Source organism: Peromyscus leucopus, chromosome 2, assembly GCF_004664715.2.
Source record: "Peromyscus leucopus breed LL Stock chromosome 2, UCI_PerLeu_2.1, whole genome shotgun sequence".
Classification (NCBI taxonomy): Eukaryota; Metazoa; Chordata; class Mammalia; order Rodentia; family Cricetidae; genus Peromyscus; species Peromyscus leucopus.
Window position 1 is genome coordinate 64,762,536 of NC_051064.1, and position 21,800 is coordinate 64,784,335.

The window sequence follows — 21,800 nt, forward strand, 5'->3', positions numbered from 1 at the left end:
ACCTATTAGTGTTCCCATGATGCTTAGATGAAGAAGTGTAGAGATGTTAAGTTGCCTATGGTCACATTGTTCCAAGCTTGCAAGCTGACCTGTTTGTACTAACGTTGTCTTTGTCTTTGTTTTTCCTATATTCTCTGTCACCCAGAGCAAATCAACTACTGCATTTTCCCTGTGTGTCCTCACTCAGTACCTGTCCCCTTTACCCTGGAGCCACCAGCATCTGAGCTGGCTTGTCTCTTGGGTCTGCTGTAGCTACCAGAGCCTCCTGTCTGTCTGTCTGTCGTCTGTCCCCTTCGTCCTGTTTCTAGTCACTGTTTGGGAACTGTTTTCTAAGCTTGTTTCAGTTTTGTTTTCTTTCCTGGGAAAGTTCTCCTTTTCTGTGCCAGGAGGCAGCATTGAATAGTAAGTCACCAGGGTAACCCCAGTCAACCACAGTGTTAATCTTTTTTTATACATTTTTGTCAGACTTTTCATTCATAAATGAGAGAAATGAACAGTTATGTTTCATTTAAACGTACAGATTTCTCTAAAACTTTTAAAGATGCCAAAGGATAAATTAATCGATAGGATTTTGAGAAATGTTATAGATCATTAGTTGTGAAAACATTTTCAGGGCTTTTCAAAAGCTCTACCTGAGTTTGTTTGTTGGAGAAAGTTTTTAGCTGACTTTGCCTTTCTTCAAATTCAAAGACACAAACTTGGACAACACCCAAAGAAATATTTACATAAAGAGTTGTTTGCAGCCATGGTTCTGGCAGAGGTGGGGAGTGCCCACCCTACCCCATGTACACATACACACATGCTTGTTAGAACTCTGGATAGAGGCTGGGGATCTGCCAAATACAGTGCTCAGAAATGGGAATAGTGTCACTGCTGAGAGATGATCAATACATAGATGGGTGCAAATCTTTTGTTTACTTTTTTTCAAAAGATGATAACAGAAGTATTTAAGGAAACTTTTGTTTCAGTGTTCAGATCTGTCACCAGGTGTTTTTGTATTCATGGGGGATTTGGTCATATAACATGAAAACTCTTTCCAAGCCCTGGGCTCCATAGCCAGGAGTTGTGTTTCTCCCTCATACCTGTGCCTTTGAAAGAGGAGACTTACCTAGTCCTCATGTTCTGAGGTCCAGGGGGCTTAGGTCACTGTCTTTGAAGCCTCCAGACAACTGAGCATCGTGAGTACAGTAGCTCTTGTGTAACATTTGCCTCTCTTCCCCTTGACCTTGAAGGACTTTGTGCATTGTACTTCAGCCTATTCCTCCTTTATCTATCCTGTGTGTTTGTGTGGACTGAAAATGGTTAACACTAAAGGCGTCTGGGAGGAGGTTGCAGGATTGTGGGATTGCTTTTGAAGTTAGATTTGCTTTTTAACCTGTTAGGGAAAAGCCTGTGCTGTCCTTGCTTTGTTCACACTGCTGCCTGGACTTAGTGCACTTAACACTGTGAGGTCTTTTGGTTCTGTTTCTAATGAAAACATGGAGCACTTTGTGGTATCTGATGGCTGATTTGCTATAAAAACAAAATTCACTTTGCTGGACTTTGAGGAGAATAATCTAAAGAGGAACAGTGATATAACATGCTGTGTTTATATGGTCACAGACTAAATGTAAATTGGAAATTGCTCTTGAGGGCCTGGAGAGATGGCTTAGTAAAGACTAATTGTTGCTCTTGCAGAGAACCCAGCTTTAGGTCCATATAGTTACCCACAACCATCTGGAACCCTAGTGCTAGGGAATTGGATGCTCTCTTCTGGGTATCAGACATGCACATGAGGCATCTACATACATCAGTCAAATTTTTTGATTTTGAAAAATGCTAGTGTTTTAGGGTCAAATGTCTTTTGTATTCCTACCTAGTGATTCTGTTAAGGAGAAGTAGTATGATTTCTCTCTAGGTGGGTGCTAATAGACCATCCATATATATTTCACTTCAGGTAAATTTGCCTCAATAATAGTAACAATGCTAGTAATAAATCCCATCACCCATCACCAGCTGAACTCAAAACAACATAAAGAAGACAAATTATTTTTTACTTGTTTAAAAGAAGTCCAGAGGGTCATTCCAGGTCTAGTGTGTTAAACAAATGCCCAAATCCAGTCTCTCCCTATCAGAATGCTTTGCTAGCTTTGACTTGTGGCTTTCTAAGGTGGATACTGGAGCTCATGTTTATTAATAAGCTCTACCTGCCTGTTTGGCTGTCTGTAAGCACCTCAGCTTTGCCGGGTGACATTATGACTCAGGCCAGTCAGTCATATCAAGGGGTGTTTAGCCACCACTGTCCTGAGGTAGAAGCCTTTGTGCCGCAGACCTTTCTCTCCAGTCAAGACACCAGCTGGCACTTGGCAGTGCTCACTTAGCCTGTCTCATGTAGGACAGCCATAGTACAAGGCAGGTGATGAAAATGCCCGCCCACCTCTGCCTGGAACTCCGCCCTGCGGGGCGTGGCTTCTGTGCTGCTCCCCGGTTCCTACTTCCTAACAGGAGTCTAGCTACTCAGCATTTATTCCGATCTGCAAGACTTAATCTCTTTAATATCATCGTATCCATTTTCCAGCAAGTTAGAAGTTCTGAGAGCCAAGGCACTGCCCAAAGTTTCACAATACTTCTCTGAACATCTTGTAAGCCAAGATAATGGATTCAGCCCAAAACTGGGTTTTTGTTTGTTATGAATAAGGGCTAGCTAGTAGATTTTGAAACAATCTTGTAAAAGTACTAAAAATAGTGACTGTAATCTCTTCTACCCTCTTAAAGGTAATGAAATAAGGTAATGCTGTATGGTAGCTGGTTCGGGGCTTGCCCCTCCCTCCTTTCTTCTAACATTCTCCTTGTGGTTTTACTATCCCTGCCCCTTCCCAAAGCAAATGCAATCATTCTGTCTTTTTTTTTTTTTTTTTTTTTTTTTTTTTTTTTTTAGGACTTTCCGTGACATCTCTGAAGATCTGAAATCTTCAGGAGATTGACATGGCTTCACTGCAGTGACTTCTCTGGGGAGTTCCACCTTGACAGCGAATTCTCCCACTTGTGGCCTCTGTCCTGTCAACTGTGTCTGGCAGGCAGGGGCACCCAGAAAAGAAGCAGAAGCCTCCCAGCCTTACATGCAGAACACCAAGTGAGGAGTACTCGCTCTAGGCTGCTTTGCGTTTTAAACCCAGCTTGAGTTGAACACTGTGTTAGCTCACAGCTCACACTAAGATGGCTTGAACAGTTGCAGTTCATGCACTGGTACCAAGGCTTGAAATTGCCCTCACTGATTGTCTACTGCAATGTGTATTTATTAAGTTACCGTAAGGGTTCCAAAATACCTGCTATTGAAAGTATATTCAGTGTAGTTTTCCTCCTGCCTTAGGAGTTCGTAGCCCCTTTTCAGTGATGAGGCTTTCACTTGGAGTAGGCTTAGTAAGCAGGAAAATGAGTCTGATACCCTTTTAGAATAACATCATCCCCTTCTTGGAGAAGAAAGGAGTCTTAGGGGTGAAGGGGGTGTTAGTGTGCTGTGACCAGAGGAGAAGCAGTCCGAGGAGAGCTCTTTCTCCCTTCCTCCCCTTCACCCCTCCTTTCAAGGTTGCCAAATTTCTACAACTTTCCTGACCACATTGGATGAAGATCCTGTTGAGCTGCTATGAATAGTAACTATGTGATAGAATCCATGTGTCAGCTTCTTCTTTTAACTGTTTTACAAGAAAAGACTCTCTCTCAGGTGTAGTGGTCCTGTGTTTGTTGTGTGTCCCCCAGTTCCATACTGGGAACTCTACCAGTAAGTTACTTAGCAGCAGACTTTGTTTTTGTTTCTGCCCCTAGCACAGTGCCTTGCACATGTGACTCTAGCCGAGCGCTTGCTGAGTTGGGCTGTGACTTTCTGCAGATCTCAGATGCCAGCACAGTGCTTTACATTTCCATCCTTGTGCATAGTCCTTCACAAGCATTCCCGTCAGCTCTCGCGGTGGCGGCGGCTCTGTATTCTCCACACTGCCACCCTGGTGGGGGTGCTAAGCTTCAGGACAGGGCCAGTGCAGAGCCGGTAGGTACCAAGTGTTGTAAGACTTGGTCTCCTGTCTTCTGACTTCACATCTGCCGACTCTGTCGCAACACATTTCTTAGGACTTCAGCAGTTTCCCAGTCCTGTGACCCAGGTGTTGTCATTCATTCCTTACAAGTGACAGAAAGTTTGTCCTGTTTCATGACATGGCCAGAAGAGCCAGCTCCTAGTGCTGTGTCCTTCCCAGCTGATCAGTCACTAACCCTGTCTGTGCCCCAAGGGAATGTAGAGCAGAAGAAATTTGTGTTGTTTTTTTGTTGTTGTTGTTGTTTTTGTTTTTGAAAGCATTTAAGACTAAAATTAATTTTCCCTAAAACATCTCACTAAGTTTGTGATAAACCCCACATACTGCTTGGCTTGGCTGTGTATAGTATAGCACATGCAGGCCTCCTGATTGTATCATGAATCCTTCAACATTTATGGCCTGTTATTCCATTGCCTGTTAGATTTGACCACTAAATCACTTCTTTGTTCTTTAATCAGTTGCTCATTTGCTCATTAACACATTTCTTGAGTGTTAGTAAACTCTAGGCACCATGCCAGGGACTGAACAGGGTGCTCCGGGAGATGACTCCTGAGGCAGCCTCTCTCACCTTAAGCACTGCACCAGCCAGATCATGTATCATACTAAATCTAAACTTCTTGTATTAAAATGGCTGAAGAGAGAAACCCAGTTTGTGTTTGTTTACTATAATCTGATAAGTTTATAGCTATAATTAGCAGTACTCCTAAGAGGCAAATATATACAGTGGTTTGTGTGCATATACAAATTATGTTGCTCCAATGTGCTTTTAGCCATGTAAAAGCAAAATTGCAAAAACCTAAGTTTGAGCTAATTCATAGCTGTTGGTAGGATAGTTCTTAATCTGAATGTGAAGTTGTTTGAGGGAAACTGAACTCCCTAAAATAGTGGCAGTGGCTTAAGCCTGTCCTGGAATTTTAGGAGCAGAGGTCCCCACAGAGGCACACAGTCCTGGTCAGGAAACCAGAACCACTCCATTGCTACAGTGTATACAGGAACGCCACCTGTTGGGTAGGTTAGAACTAGAAAAGTACCCTGGCATGTGTCAGGCACAGGGAGGAGGTTTTACAGAATTTTCCTAGGACAGATAGGGAGCAGATAGCATGACAAGGAGTCTTTAGCTTAAGTCTCTAACTTACCCTGAAGAATTAGCATGGGAATTTGACCCGGAAGAAGTTCCCCTGGAGGTCGGGGGAGACAGAGACAGAGTCAGAGACAGAGGAGTGTGTGTATAGAATGCATCTGTGCAGCAAAAGTAGCTTCCGTGAAACTGGGGATAGAGATCTGCCTTAGCATCTTGGAATGTAAAAGAACATAAAGGGTTAGTTTCAAGTTTCCTTCCCTGACAGTTTCAAACTGAATGGGTACAAGGGGAACTGAAAAGCTGTGTGCACCCATCTGCTCCTACTTTTGATAAGAGAGAATGGGTGCGGGGCTGGAAGCATAAACTCCATGTTATGTACGTCCTGCCTGAATCCCACACTTTTATATTTAGACATGATCCATGGCCTCTTTGGCCACCAGTGTTAGATATTATTAAAACTGCGAGTCTCCTAATCCTTCTTCTTCAAGAACTGGCTGCTTTCCTTTGGACTCTGAGATGAACTCTGTGTTGACTCTTGACTGTGGAAAGGTGCCCAAGATGTGTTATGTTGAGACCCTGTATCCAAACTCTGACTTTAGGCATGACAGCTGCTTGTACCAGTGTGCAGGCAGTAAAGCAGTGCAGGGCAGTCTTCTGGCTAACCTTGGCCTTCAGAAGAACTCACCATGCTTTCTCAGGACTTCTGCATTCCTCCATTTCCCACTGGGGTTAGGTACCTGCTTCAGAAGTGTGGCAAGCAATGCTGAGAATTCAAGGCCAACTGGGCTTAAACTAGAATACATTCATTTAGGTGACTGTCAAGAGGTTTTAACCCAGTTGATGGGAAAATACCCTCAGGACTTCCTGTACTTCAGTCCTGACCTTCCAGTCAATATCTTCTGAGGGTCTCCCACAGCCTTTCCAAGAGTATCACAATGGGACTTTGAGTGCCCATTTCACAGTGAAAGTTGTATATTGCCACATACCTTCCAAATTCTTGTTCCTGCAAAGAACAACTATTATTTATTTATTTACTATCAGCTTTTTGTATTTGCTAATCTTGCCATCAAATGTGTTCATTTCGTTAACTCTCTAAGGTCTGGGAAAAACACCTATCTGAAGCCATTAAGCAGCTTTCTTGATAACTTAAAAATACATGAGAGAATTGCAGATGAAGATTCTTACCTGCCACAGAAGTTTGGTGCTTGAATGGGCTGTTGTAATGAGATGATATGGTTGTTTTAGAGAAGGAAACAAATTTATGGGTAAAATAGCTTATGTAACAGAGCCAGTTAACAACAGACGTCAGAGTGGAGTACAGATCCTCTCCCTCTCAGCCCGCCTTCTGCTTCTCTTCCCTTTTCCTCATAGCTCAACCACGTTTGTCAAAAAAGAAGAGAAAGTTCTATAATAGCAGTTGTTTGCAGAATTAATGGAGTTGTAAGAGAAAAACTGCTGGGGTGGGGAGATTCTATGGTCAATTAAAATTGAGGAATGCTAAGGTATTTCCTTTCCTGAGATGTCGGAGTGTTTATTATGCCATGACACATTGTGAACTTAGGAGGGACAGAGTGTTTCACAGTATGTTGTCCCCTACCCCTCTACCCCCAACCTCTCTCTGAGCATCTCAAAAGACCCTGGGTTCTTTTGAGCTTCTGATCAAGTTTACAGGTCTTGTAGAAGACAATTGCTAGTGAAAATACTGGCAGTGCATGTGTTATTGTGGTACCGAGGGATGGCAACAAGTCCCAGCAGTCTGGTGAGACACCAGAAAGTAGGCACATTGCTGCCCAGAGTTGTGCTTACAAGGAGGACGTCCTTTCCCACCTGTGGCACACAAGATCAGTATCCAAGTTATCCAAGAATCACTTAATGTGCAAATACACTGGTGGCGTTGATACTGCATCTTAGCAGGCTTTTGTATGGCACTTTATATTTTCAGGCACCTTTGGGTTCAACCCTGTGAGCTATAGTGTTACAGTCATTGTACAGACGAGGCACTGGAGAAGTTTGTTGTTGTTGACTCCTTCTCTTCTCCCTTCTCCTGCTCTCCTCTCTCCTCTGTTTAGATCACAAAAGGATGGAGCCAGAATTTGGTTGCAGAATCTCTGACTCCAAGTCCAAAGTTCTTGATACTGGTCTTTCCTTCTAGCTTTATGTATATGATGAAGGTATGGAAACAGATCTAACCATGGTTTTGCTTATTGTGAAGTACAAGTTCTCTTGTATTGGAGTGACCCAGAAGTGTAACTCTTACGGTAGCTGTCCTAGAGAAAACCCTTCTTTGTCCTTGCAGTCCTTGCTACTTGTTCAGGTACTTGGTTTGTACTTCAAATACTGTTTGATTGTGAAACCAAGATGGAACATATCATTGTAATTATTTAACTCTGAAAATGTATCACCTCTGCATTCTCAGGCGAAGGAGAGAAATGGTTTGACAGGAAAAATAGCATTCAAATGCAACAATAAATATCCTTTATTACACAGATGCTGTTTCTTAGCTTTAATTTGCTTTCACAACTTACTGATGTAACATCTTTGTAAAATGTAAAATATTTATATTTTGAAATAAAGTCACAAATGTTGGATGAAACGGGTGATAAACTTAGCCTCTTATTTTTTGAGAAATCTGATCTTTATCCAGACTCTGCCTGCATATCCTACCTTTGGCGCCAGTATAGATACTGGTGCCGGTATTTTTATGAAATTTGGTCATCTTAGATGAGGGCAACTGTCTGGGAGTAGATGTTTGCACCTTAAAGAGGCCACAGGGTCCATAGCTGAGGCAGAAGTCCTCAGTGCATTGGAGAGAGGCAGCTAAGTGTGAGGATGGTGGTGAAGGTAAAAATGGGAAGACAGGGACCTGGAGAGGGGGCTGAGGAGTTAAGGGTAGATAGATACTGCTCCTCCAGAGGACCCGAGTTGGGTTCCTCACACTCTTATTGGGCAGCTGGTAACCACCTGTAGCTCCAGCTCCAGGGGATCCAATGCCTCTGCCCTCTAAGTACTGCACTCACATGCACATTCTGACATACAAACACAGTTTAAAAGAAAGAAAAGAATTGGAAGACGAGTTGAATTCAGGAGCTCTTCTTTTGGAAGAAGAACAGCCTAAGTTTTGCTGTCTCCATTACCGGATGCCTGTGCTGCTTTGGCAGATGAAGCCCTGCAACTTTGCCTTCAAACACTGCAAGTTGAGCCCCTTCAGTCTAACTTGATGGAGAAAGCCAGTCTCGGATTCCTTTTGCCCCATAGATGCGCATTAGTAGCTATGGTCCTTCAAAAATACTTTCTTATGCTTCTCAGTCAGTTGCTTAAGTTTAGAATCCTTCCTAAGGTGCAGGCTTCTAAAAGCCTTCCTTGGCTTTATTCCTGGAAACCAGAGGAAAAGGAGTGTTGGCACTCCCTCATCACAGGGATTCTGTGAGCTCATGGTTGGGCTGAGAGAATGGATGCATAGCCTTAAGTGACTTCAGTCAGAAATAGACACAATCTTTTCATTCAAGGAGCAGTTAACACGCTGCTATTTCTTGGCTAATATTAAAAATAATTCTAAGAAGACACTTTTAAAAGATACAGTATTTATCAGTGCACACTTTTGTTTTTAATTCTCTTGAAGGTGAATTCTAAAGATACTGCCTGCAAGATCCACTACCTTCTTGCTGAGTATCAAGATAACATGTGAATGTATTATATCAAATGTTTCAACTCCTTGTAAGAGATATGTAATCAGAAAATAGGAGTGAAGGGGAAATGGGGCGGACCTTCCCGGGAAGCCATGGAAAGATAATTAGAATTGCCATCTCAGGACAGAGGTTTCCTACAATTCTCTTTTTTTTTTTTTCTCCAGAGCTGAGGATGGAACCCAGGGCCTTGCACTAGGCAAACGCTCTACCACTGAGCTAAATCCCTACTCCGTTTCCTACCCTTTTCAACCCCATCAAAGCGTGTAGAAATATTTATGAGAATACAGGCATATGGATTTGGTGGGAAGCTTTGCTGGGAACAGTTGTCTTCTGGTAAGAGGCTACGTGAACATAGGGAGGCCCTCAGGTGTCTTGTTTCTCCTGCTTTAGGTAAAATATGCTGTGGAACAACACAGAGGAAAGAGACGCTGGTGCGGCCCAGGGGGCGGGCCTGCAGAGAAGGAGCTCGAGGGGTGGGGCAATAGCGGGTGGGTGGGGCTTCCATGAATTGGGGTGGGGTTAGAGGGGGCGTGCCGCCCTAGGGGCGGAGCTGATGAGCCCCCACTGCTGCGCTCCAGACTATGGGGACAGGTGGGAAGGGCTAAGAGGGGGCGTGGCTGGGGCGGAACTAGCTAGGCTGGGGTGGGTCACGGGGGCGGGGCCGAGGCGGTGGTGCCCGCCTGGGGGCGGGGCTACCGGGCCCGGGGTCGCATGGAGGCGGGGCCGAGGCGGTGGCACAGGGCTAGGGGTGGGGCCTCGGTGCCGCGAGGCGGCAGGCGACCGGCGGGCTGGTTGGCGGGCCCGCACTGGTGCGGCCAGCGGGCTGTACGACCGGCGGAGGGCTATGGCCGCTTCTCCGGTCTCTGGCGGCGGCGGTGCGGGAGCTGTCCACTCCTGCAACGCGTCTGGCTTCGCCTTCGACTCGGGACTGGAGATCAGAACGCGCTCGGTGGAGCAGACGCTGCTGCCCCTGGTTTCTCAGGTACTGCGGCCCCGGGTCCCCGTGTGCGCGGCCCGCGATGGCGGCTGCCGCTTTTCCCTGGCCCGGCACGGCGGGGCGGGAGGCGGCGCTGTCCCGCATTCCGTGAGCGCGGCGACGGCGCGGCGGGACTGGCGTGGGGGCCCGGGGCGGGGCGGCCACTCCTGGGCGCGCGGTGAGGCGCCCGAACCCAGCAGGTGCGTTGTCCGGCCTAGGTGGCCTGACTCGCTTGGCGCTGCGGCTTCTGCCCAGGGAGGCCCAGCGGCGGGACGGTGGGATCCCTGCGGGGTCCCCTGGCTTCTAGAGCCGCGGCGGCTGCAGCTGCGCAGTCCGCCGCCGCCGCTGTCCGCATCCCAGGCCAGACCCGGGCGTTGGACTCAGGCTGGGGCACTCCAGTTTGCCTCCCACTCCGGCATGTTCTCCAAGGCCTTTGTCCCGTTCCCTGGGCCGTGTGTGGGCTCGCCCAACTCCCACCCACTCTGGCCACCTGTCCTGTCCCTCCCTGCCACTTGCCTGCCCACCTCTGTCTACCTGGACTCTGCAGACTGATGGGAAGTAATGCTTGAGGCTTAATCCCGATGCACACGCTTTTGCCAGGTCTCAGTTGGGATTAGTGCATTATTGTATTTGTGGGTTATAAAAGAAGTCTAGAATCAGCTAAGTGATGTGCTTAATTAAAAAAAAAAAAAAAGTTTTGTTTCTCGGAGCTGAGGTATACATAACCCGAGGGCTAGAATTCCTCACCTACAGCTGTGGTACTATGCCAAACACCAAGGGAAGAATTTTGTCTTTGGCAGCGCGTTGGCGATGTGTGTGACTCATACTAAGCTGTAACATCTTGGTGACTCATGCCAGGATTACCAAGATTTTAGAGGTAGAAGAATCTTAAATTATCTGACTCTAAATTAAAAAATCTTTTCTTACAACAACCTCAACACCCGGTCACCAATGCCTTTCATAAACGATTTTAGTGAAGGGGAGTTGTCACTATTCCATAGACGTTAAAATGTTGCCTCTGTTCCAGCCCTGTCCCGAAAATATTTGAAAATTGTAGTTATATGTGTCCCCCTAGGTTCTTGTAATACTAATTAAGTAAATGTCCCTCTTTTCCTCCCTGCATCCTGTGATTAGTGGAACAGTGGTGACTAGCCCTGGCACTCCCCGTGGCTTTTCCTCTTCCTGAGTAGTGGATGTATGGATCAATGGAAAGAGTGCTGTCATTTCTTTCCAGTGTCCACACCTCCTTCCACCCCGGAGTACCCCCCCCACACACACACCCATCCACAGAACAACCACAATCCGTAAGTGGTGAGAAGTGCCGAAGCATTTTCACAGGGGAGAGAGAGGAGAGAGAGACTTGAAATTGATAGTGTTTTATCCATCCACTTAATACTAGCTGTAGGCTGTGTTCTAAGCACTTTGCCGGCACTAACTCATTTACTTCTTGCCCACCCATGAGGTGAGATTCATGCATAGTCTCATGAGGCAGATGAAGAAATTGAAGGTTAGACCAATTAACCTGTTATTAGAGGTTTCAATTCTTCAATAACAAACTGGGGTTTGAATCCAGGCAGCTTGGCTCCAGTAGTCAGATTTAGCTGCTCCTGTGTCCCTTCTAGAGATTAGAGGAGGTGGTGAGGTCAGCGCAGAGTGGTTACAAAGAAAAAGTTCCACAGTAGAAAAACTAGCCAGAGAGCTGCAATCTGGGAAAACAGTAACTTTGTATAGGATCATTGCTAAAAACTTGCCAGTGCTACAGAGCTTTATTTTTATTTTTTATTTTTTATTCTGGAATATGGAGAGTAGAAGAGGAAACATGCTAAAAAGTAACTAGAAGGGAAAACACCCCTCCCCACTTGGTTTGAAGGCTTATTCAGGCTCATAGCTGAGGTTCTGCACACTACAGTTGTATTTCTGTCACACTTCTACAACTGATAGGCTTAGGGCTATCTAAACTGATAGGTTGAGGCTGTCCTCAACATAGTTAAGTTCCCCTTAGTATCAAGCGATGCATAAAGCATGGTTACAATGTTTGATTAACAAGTCAGGGAAGTACATAAAGATAATTTAAACTGATTTTAAAGTTTCAGTGAGTTTAAGATATTAAAACTGGCCGGAGACTTAGCCTCTCTTTAAGGATATTTTAAGTACTTTAACCAAGGATTTATTACATACTTAATAGTTTGCTGCTCTTTAAAGGGCATATATTTTAGCTGGGAGGTAGGGCATGTATAGAATAGCAAGCACATGCCAAGTATCAAATACACATCATCAATAATAAATGCTCTGAGAGCGCAGATGCTTGAATCAGGGATGGCATTGTGAAGGAGACAGGGTTTGAGGTAAACAAGATTAGCACCGTGCAACAGAAAGTTAACGGCTTTTATTTTTGTATTACTTCACTGCTGACTCTCCCAGTGAAAGTCTTGACTTCTTGGTTTTATTCTAGGAAAACAAGGTTTTTGTCAGCATCAGAAAAATATGTATTCTGTCTTCACAGACTAGAAATGAAGTATTTTTACAGCAATAGATATAGAAAGAACCTTTGCTTCCCATCCAGCTTCTAATTATGACAAAATGATTTTGTAAACTTGTAGTAGGAGATGCTTTCCTTGCTGGGGATGTAGATCAATGGAAAGAATGCTTGTCTAACAGGCAAGAGGTCCCGGGTTCAGTCCTCAGCACTGGGGGGAAATGCTGCTGAAGGGTTGGGGACATGGCCTATGGGTAAAGCACCTGCTGTGCAGGCATGAGGACCTGAATTTGGATCCCCAGCATCCAGGTCTAAGCTGGCAGGGGTGTGGAGTTGCATGCTGAGAAGCTCGTCCATGAACTTTAGGTTCATTGAGAGATTCTCTTAAAGAACAATGTGGAGAGCCGTTGAGGAAGACATCTGATGTTGATCTCTGGCCTCCCCACACGCATGCACAGGCATCAGTACTTGCATAGATACACACACACACACACACACACACACACACACACACACACACAGGCATGCAGACGCATGAGCACACAGTAAACACGTTGCTGGAAAAGCCTTTGTTAGCTGATAAGGGTATCTACAGGAAACATTATAGCAAGAGTCAAATTTAAAGATGCATTTCTTTATAAGTTCTTGTAGAGACAAGAACTGGTGTCTGCTATCATAGATCCTATTCAAACTATGCCAGAAATTCCAGCCCTTCTATAAGACAAGGAGAAGAAACAAAAGGTACAGAGATAGTAAAAGAAAAATGAGAAGTCCCATTGTGTTATAATTATAAATATAGAATCTCAAATTAGAGATAGTTAGCAAGTTCATAGAATATGAAGTACTAAAGTCAGTTGCATTTCTCTACATTAATAAACAGAAAAAAATACTAATTATAGTAAGACTGTAATATACAAAGTTACTAGAAAGATATGCATGTATATGTAGCAAAGAGGATATCAGACTATGGAGAAAATTTTATTGAAAGCCAGAGTGGATCGGAGTGACTGAGAGAAAAGTACTGCATTCATGCCTAGATCAATAGAATTCTAAAGACACAGCTCTTGGCTTTTCCTATTGATTTGTAAATTTAATGCAGTTCCAATGAGAATTCCAACAGATTTTGGAATAAGATTTGACTAAAGTAATTTTTAAAATTTATATGAAAGACCAAAGAACCAAAGAACCAAGAATAGCCAGATTAAAGCAAGATGTGTAGACTTACTCTACAGGGTCCAGATGTGGTGGTGTACGCTTTTAGTGCCAGTATTTGGGAATTGGAGGCAGGCGGATCACTGAGACTTGGAGGCCAGCCTAGTCTACATTGCAAGTTTCATGCCACCATGGCTACACAGGGAGACCCTATCTCAGAAAAAGAAAAACTGAAGTTAGAGGATGGGCATAATGGTCCACGGCTGTAATCCCCATACGCATGAGACTGAGGCAGGAGAATTATTAAATTATAGGCCATTCTGAGTGACATGAGACCCCGTGTAAAGAAAAAGGTTGATACTACCAATGCCCTAGCAGTTCAGCTCTTGCAGAGTACTTGCAGAGAAACCCTGTGTAGTAGAGAAGTAGAATACAAGTATGGACAACATTTTCCTTTGCAAGGTCCCAAACTAAAAACTACCAGATCTCTTTTAATAGGATGTTTAAATAAACTGTGCAGGGCTCAGCTAGTGAGAGTCTATGAGTAAAATGACCGAGCCACAGCTGTGATTCTGTTGTGGGTCAAACCCAAGGTCTTATGAGAGCTAGGTAAACACTATACCACTGAGCTACACCCCAACTCTTAGTGTTTTCAAACAGGGTATCTGTATAGCCCAGGCTGGACTCAAACTCACCACCCTCCTCCTGTCTCTACCTCCCAAGTGTTAGGAGTGTAGGTAGTACCACCACAGTGTTAGGAGTGTAGTGGTACACACAGTGTTAGGAGTGTAGGTGGGTACCACCACAGTGTTAGGAGTGTAGGTGGGTACCACCACAATGGATTTTGATGTCGCACGTTTTATAATCTAAACCTTTTTAAAGCTCCAGGCTGAGAACCTGGCATGTTTTCTGTAGCGTTACTTCCACCCCTTTTATGTCACTTCATTCTTCCTGTCACCATTGCCACTCCTCTGGAGTTTTATCCAAGGGAGGGAGGGAGGATGCCTCCACCCTGGTGCCGAATGTCACTCTTCTGCCCTCGGCCTTCCCTCCAGACATCCTGTCAGCGGACCCTTTTCCTGTCTAAGGTAGCTTCACTTGGTTCTCTCCATCTTTCTTCGCCTTGGGAGTGTTTCCGAGTCTTTGTCTCAGTACGGTTTGTGGAAGAAGAGAGTAGATAAGTGACTTTCTCTTCCTTGCTGATTGAGGCAGTGGATATGAGTGTGTTTTTGAGAGCAAAGATAAAGGAAAACTCAGATGATAAAATGAGGCTGGAAGCCAGTGAAAGTGCCCGCCTCTGCCTTCTTGGGAAGAATCTGACCTTGAATGGTGTGTTCACTTCCATGCTTTGTGCAGCAAATTAGCCAGCTCCCATTCTGAATTCTGAGGACTTACTGAGGAGCTAAATCCAAGTAGGATTTAAATTATTCTTCAGGTCCTAGAGAACTGGACTTTATATTTGCTTTCCTCCCGGCTCCCATTTTACTTGCTTTCTTGTCTCCCCACTAAGCAGGTAAAGAAAGCCCCTGTCAATCAAGTATTAACGTCAGTTCTAAAAATTTAGAACACCCCAAACCACGAGGACAGAACAGAACTGACACTATTCTTCCTTTTTTTTCTTTATGTAAATGACATTATTCTAAGTACGCTGGCTTACATGTACTCCTTTACTTCACAGGGTAGCCTGAGCATGTTATCGTCCCAGTTCTTACAGATGAGGGTCATCACAGAAAGGCTGATAACTAGCTGCATCCTGGCTGGGACTCCAACCCAGGCAGTGTGGTTGGAGTCCGTGTTCTTAAGTGCGCGGATGCGCTTGTTTGTCCTTCATGAAGCTTAGGCAGATGGTCTCAAGTAAGCCCTGTTCATGTTTCCTTCCCTACCGGAGTTTTCACTGGATCACATCAGCATCCTTCCCCCACAGAATGCCTTCTTTGCCTTCTGGCTCATTCAGGCATTTTCTAGAACATCCTGTAGATATGTCTGTCAGGGCAACTCTAAGTGGTCACTCTTACTGTTCTTCCTAGTTTTCAAGAATAATAGCTAGCTTTTGTATCTGGCATATTACAACTTTGGAAGCTCTCTCACTGTTTCCCCCTCGATCTGAGGAGGTAAGAGAGGCATGGTGATTAAGAGTATAGGCAACTTTTTGGCTCTGTGACCATGGGCATATTCTTTTTTTTTTTTTTTTTTTTTTTTTTTTGGTTTTTCGAGACAGGGTTTCTCTGTGTAGCTTTGCGCCTTTCCTGGACTACTTGGTAGCCCAGGCTGGCCTCGAACTCACAGAGATCCGCCTGGCTCTGCCTCCCGAGTGCTGGGATTAAAGGCGTGCGCCACCACCGCCCGGCCCATGGGCATATTCTTAATCTCTTCCAACTTTAGGCTTTTTATCTGTATAATGAAGGTAATAATAGGTAGATACCTAATAGAAGCTAGAAATGTAAGCACTAAATGAATGTATGCAAAACATAGACACTAGTACTCACTCTTGTGCTTAATAAATCTAAGATAGGTAAGACTATCTTAAATTTTGCATAAGGATATTACAATGCAATCTCAATTTTTAAAAAGTATATTAAGTACATATAAAACAGGATTGGAATAATTCAACAAAAAAAACCTTCACAGGATTATAGGATTACAAATTATTATTTGAAGTTTTTCTGCATTTACCCCCTTTCTTGTTTTGGGAATAATCAATACATGTGCTTTCTCTTATTTTTACAGTTCATTTTTATTATTTTTAATTCTGTGTAGGTGTGTGTGTCTGCTTGTGGGTATGCTCATGTGAGTAAGTGGAAGTGTCCACGGAGGCTAGAGGTTAGGATTCTTTAGAGCTGGACTTATGGATGGCTGTGAACTGCCTGACATAGGTGCTGAGAACTGAACTCAGCTGCCCCGGGAGAGCAGCAAGTGCTCTTAACCATTTCGCCATCCATCTCTCCAGCCCTGAAGCTGTCTCCTTAAAGTTTGAAAGTGTTAGGATTAAGTAGATGCTTGGGTAAAGATTTTATGATTGATTTAGCTCCTCTAAATATCAATTTTCAATGACTGTATTTGGAATAAGCATTTTCCAGAATGCTTCCAGTAAGAGGAAGACAGCCACACCTAAGAATGCACTAGGGAGGATGTTTGGAGTGAAAGCAAAACGCTCGTTTGGGAACTGAACAATAGTTGGTGCTTTAGCCCAATTGTAGGATCTGTTCTTTATAATTGGAAAATTTAAGCATTATGTAAATACAGAATTTAATGAGCAGAATGTTTTCCTCTGGGCTGCTGTAATAGCAATACTAAGCTAAAGCCCAGCATGTGGGATGCACTGTTCAAACCTCAGTCCCACAAATGAACAATAGAACCACACACATCTCTAACAACAGGCATTTATTTTGGCACATTGTGGCAACTGGGTGGTCTAACAAGGTGGTCAATATTCAGTGTTTGGTGAGACTACCTGCTTCCTTGACTAGACTGATGTCTTTTCCCTGTCCTGATGGGAGATACAAAGGGCAGGGGCCCTTTGCTTTCTCCTTTATAAGGGAATCCTGTTCATAGGCGCTCCAAATTCATGGCCTTTATAATTCATGGCTCACTTTCTAATAAGTGGTGTTAGGATTTCACTTTATGAATGAGGCCGCACAACCACTCTAAGTAGCCACTTTCTTTGTTTTCATGCTTTTAATATCTTATGTGAGAGCTTGAAATAGTGGTCAAGGTCTCTGTTCTATGTGTGGTTCTGAGAGTATCCCAGTGTCGGCCAGGTATGGAGGACTAAAGTGGTACGGATGGAGTTTGTACTCATACCCCCTCCTTTTAGACAGTCCTGGACTCCTCACAGACCTGCATTAGTCCAAGCTCGGGACCACACTGGTGTTTTTCCTATTTACCTACTTACCATTGGCAGCACCATAGCCCGTTCTCACAATTTACTCTAGTGATTCTTCTCGGATGCAACTACCTAATGGGCTCCTAGGTAACATTTATGCTGAAGAAAAGATCTGTCCCTCTGAAATCAAGAAATGAGCAAGAATGATTGGACATCTCTGGACTGGTGGGGCTTACTTGTTTTTTAGATGTATTAAAAAGGCACGGTGACACACACCTTTAATCCTAGTATTTGAGAGAGAGATGCTGGCAGATTTCTGAGGCCAGCCAGGGTTACATAGTGAGACAAAAAACAAAACAAAACAAAACAAAAATCTTGCCAAAAAAAACCCAAAAAGCAAAATTAACCATACCTAAACTCTATATATCTTGATGAACTTCTCTATACTGTTAGAATAGCCATTCTGAAGGTGTGGAGTGTATACATTTACTATCAAATATATTTTATTCACTTATTCACCACCAAAAATACATAAATGAATAAAAAACCAAAGCAGTTAGCTTTTTATCCTTTTCTGTGACTGTGAGAATTTACTTCAAAACACACATTTGAAATTATGTTTACTTTCGCCTAACAAAATACCCCCAAACTTAATGGATTACAGTAAGTCAGGTTCTGAGAGTAGCTTCCTTGGGTGGCTCTGTGGCTCTTGCTAGCTGTTGGCAAGAAGCCTTAGTTCTTCATCAAGGGAGCCTTCTTCCCATGGAGCTGGTCAAGCGCCTTCCCCTCTCACTTGGCTTCCCCTAGAGTCAATACGGTAGAGAGCAGGAGATAGAACTGCAGTGACTTCATGCTTTACCCTCTAGAGTAGCACACTGTCTCTATTGGCTTAGGTAGAAGATATCCCCCTGCCTCCAAGTCTGGAGTGCTGGGATTACAGGCCTGTTCATCACAGCGCTGTTGTGTGGTGCTGGGAATTGAACCCAGGGCTTGGTGCATGCTAGGCCAGCACTCTACCTCTCAAGCTCCATCCTATTTTATTCTGCTAGAAGCGACTAAATTAGCTTGCCCTCAAGGAAGGAGGTGGAGACTTTGCCTCTTGTAGGCAGCAATAGCAAAGAACTCAGTTCTCTAACCTCTGTGGTAAATTGTTTACCTTCTCCCCCCTGTAGACAACCTCCCCAGAAAGCTTGACCTGGGAATCTGGTCCAGATGAGTTTTTTAAAGATAGACATATTCTCTCTCTAGCTATAGGAAAAATAGGAAGCACAGGGTATTTGTATGTAGTGGGTAGCCATTCCAGCTTTGACCTGGAAGCTTATGCTAAAAAAACCCAAGGAGAGAAAGAACCACTGGTTTACAGCTTCCTAAAGTGCACCTGGACCCAGGTTGGCAGTTCCTTAACTAAACTCAAGTCCCGCATCCCCTTCTCAGTCACCCTGTTCACAAAGGACAGTGTTTGTAGCTAGTCTTCTCAGCCTGTGGGAGCTTGGGAGAAGGAAATCCTTCATTTCCTATTGATCCTCTTTGTTTTTAAGTCCAAGCGGGTGGTGTTTCTGCCAGTGTAATTAATTTTGTTTGTTGTCCTTTGAGTCATGCTGCTGCGCTCAGTGCGTTAGCCCAAAGCCATCCCCACGGAGTTGTGCGGAGGTCAGCTCTTCCCTGCCTTTGACTCCTTCGGGACAGCTGAGGACAAGGCCTCAGCTCCGAGGCTGATTTTACAGCCTCCCCCTTAGCGCCATCTTTAGACTTGACATTCTTGACTGGGCTTTAGATGTCGCTTTTGCCTCTAAGCCATTTGTAGTTTTATCGTGGTGTGCCATCTGGCGAAGAATTTTCAGAAGCAGCAAGTTCTGGCTTGATCTTGTTTAACTGTTTTACTTAACTTCTCTCTGCTCTCTTATATTTTACTGCAACCATTAGCCCCTTCAAACTCCTTCAAATCACCTTAGCTAGACCACCTAATTCTTGAGGGATATTTTCTATTTTCCCTGTTGTTAAGGATGATTTTCTGTCATTACCTAATAAAGATCCTTTTGTTCTAGTTTCTACTGAGGTTTTTTGTTTTGTTTTTAACCTTAAAAAAAACCCCAAATCCCAAAAACTATGTGTGTGTCGGGGGAAGGTGTGTATGTGATTCAATGTGTGTGTATGTGTATAAGTGTGTACATGCATGTACCACAGTGTGCGTGTGGAAGACAAAGGATAATCTTGGATACCTGTTTTCACCTTTCATCTTGGAGATAGGGTCTCTTATTGTTTGCCTTTATGTGGGCAGGCTACCTGACCCATGATCTTCAAGGAATTCTGTGTCTCTATTTCCCATCTCCCATAGCAGTTTGGGGAGTGCAGGCGTCCTTATTACTACACCTGGCTTTGCGTGGCTTCTGAGGATCCAAACTCAGGTCCTCACACACTTTACCTATTGAGACATCACCTTAGTCCCTTTCCTGCTCCCCCTCCCTCTTTTTTTAAATAAGCTTCCCCCCCCCCCAGACAGGGTTTGTCTCTATGTAGTTTTTGGTGCCTGTCCTGGATCTCACTCTGTAGACCAGGCTGCCCTCGAACTCACAGAGATCTGCCTGGCTCTGCCTCTCAAGTGCTGGGATTAAAGGCGTGCGCCACCACCGCCCGGCTTAATAAGCTTTTGCCTACACTTTTGTTGTGGTCTGAATGTTGGTTTCCTCTTAAAATCCTTATATTGGAACTTAATCCTTTGGGAGGCCATTAAGTCGTGAATGAGACTAATGCTTTAGGGTGGAGCCCAAGGAACTTGTTTGCATGGTCTACCAAGTGAAGAGCCAGGAGCACTATCCGTGAGGACCTGCCCCTCACCAGACACAGAGTGTTCTGGAGACCTGAACCTGGGCTTTGTAGAACTGTAAGTAGTGAGTTTGTATAGGACCAGCTGAAAGTATTTGTTTTGGGGTCCAAACTGACTACGAGAGCCCCCCTAAAGTCACCCGCTTCTGTGCAGTGTCTAAGCATTCCTGGGGCTTTTGACTCATCCTCTAAAGTCACTCACACAGCCCACTTTCAAAGTTCCTCTCAAAGTTTGGGTTTTGTTACAGCATCTCTTCAGATCTGGGTACCAAAATCTGTATTACCTATCTATTGATGAAGAAAAACGTCTTCAAACTGGGTAGTGGTGGCGCACGCCTTTAACCCCAGCACTCAGGAGGCAGAGGCAGGCAGATCTCTGAGTTTGAGGCCAGCCTGGTCTATAGAGTGAGTTCCAGGACAGCCAGGGCTACACAGAGAAACCCTGTCCCCCCCAAAACAACAACAACAACAAATGAACAATGCCTTCACTAGTTTTCTATTGCTGTGCTTAAACACCCTGATTAAAGCAAGCTTACAGTTCCAGGAAGCCCACATGTCAAGGAAGGAGTGGCAGCAGGGGAATGATGTCACCTTGCAGTGGCAGTCCCTGATGGTTATAATAAACAGCGCCGGTGGCAGCGCTGGTTGCAGGCCACGGCCACGGCCACAACTACCAGAGTTACAAGGAGCTTTATTAGAAAGAAGGAGGCGACGGGAGGGAGGAGCCAGGCCTGGGGAGAAAGAAAGATGGCGGAAGCAGAGCAGAGAGCAGGGAGCAGAGAGGGAACAGAGAGAGAGCAGAGAGAGAGGGTAGGGTCTGCGTCTGGCTTTTAAGGCACTGATGATGTAAGATGCAAGACCCTGAACTTCGCATGTGCAGGAGTGAGGGCAGTCCCCAAGTAAAGAGAACAGGAAGTGGGACCAGAGCATAACATCGCAATGCCAGCCTGGTGTGGTGGTGCACGTCTCTGATCCTAGGCAGAGCTCTGCAAGTTCCAGGCCAGCCAGGGGTCCATAGTGAAACCTGCTTCAAATAGATAGACAAACTTCAGTACCTACTCCCAGTGACATACTTTCCTGAGCAAAATTCCTTCTCCTAAAGTGCTACCAGATAGGGATGAGGTGTTCAAGCACATGAGCCTGTGGGGGACATCTTACATACCTAGCGAATCACCCCAAACTTAGCACCTCAAACCAACAAATATTTGTGTTAGTTTCTGTGAGTTAAGAATTCTGTAGTAATTTACCTGATGGTTCTGGACCAAGTGCCATCACAAAACTGAAATAAAGATATTTAGCTGGGCCTCTGGCAGTTCAGAGGCTTAAACCGGCCTGGGAGTCTGCCACTGTGTTCACTCATCTGACTGGCAAAAAGCCTCTGTTCTGCTACAGCTGTTGGCTGTGGTAGCGATTCCCCACCTCAAGGGCTCCTCAGTGGCTCCGTGTGGGGCAGCTGTGATGGGGCAGTGAACTTCCTGTTCCTGTGATTGATGTGTGTGTGTGTGTGTGTGTGTGAGAGAGAGAGAGAGAGAGAGAGAGAGAGAGAGAGAGAGAGAGAGAGAGAGAGAGAGAGGAGAGGAGGGGGAAGTAAAAGGAGAAGCAGCAGAAGAAGAAAGAAAAGAAAAAGAAGAAAGAGAGGGAGGGAGAGACAGATTCACACACAAACACACACAGACAGAGATAGACAGAGACAAGGAAAGACAGAGACAAAGAGGACAT

General features: G+C 44.7%; 2 protein-coding genes across 6 annotated transcripts in view; both read left to right on the forward strand.

The window, feature by feature from the left end:
• The window catches only part of Tmem245 (transmembrane protein 245), an 82,189-nt gene extending 74,451 nt beyond the window's left edge, over positions 1 to 7,738 (forward strand). For all 4 annotated transcript variants that reach the window (XM_028882987.2, XM_028882988.2, XM_028882989.2 and 1 more), the window contains one exon: positions 2,918 to 7,738. In XM_028882987.2, the coding sequence (XP_028738820.1) occupies positions 2,918 to 2,963 (46 nt within the window). In that variant the 3' untranslated portion in view covers positions 2,964 to 7,738. The remainder of the gene's footprint in view (positions 1 to 2,917) is intronic.
• A 1,833-nt stretch (positions 7,739 to 9,571) lies between these two features.
• Positions 9,572 to 21,800, forward strand: part of Ctnnal1 (catenin alpha like 1) — a 53,311-nt gene continuing 41,082 nt past the window's right edge. Inside the window, exon 1 of one of the 2 annotated variants that reach the window (XM_037202638.1) lies at positions 9,572 to 9,813. In XM_037202638.1, the coding sequence (XP_037058533.1) occupies positions 9,676 to 9,813 (138 nt within the window). In that variant the 5' untranslated portion in view covers positions 9,572 to 9,675. The remainder of the gene's footprint in view (positions 9,814 to 21,800) is intronic. The other variant, XM_028882986.2, reaches the window with a different exon arrangement.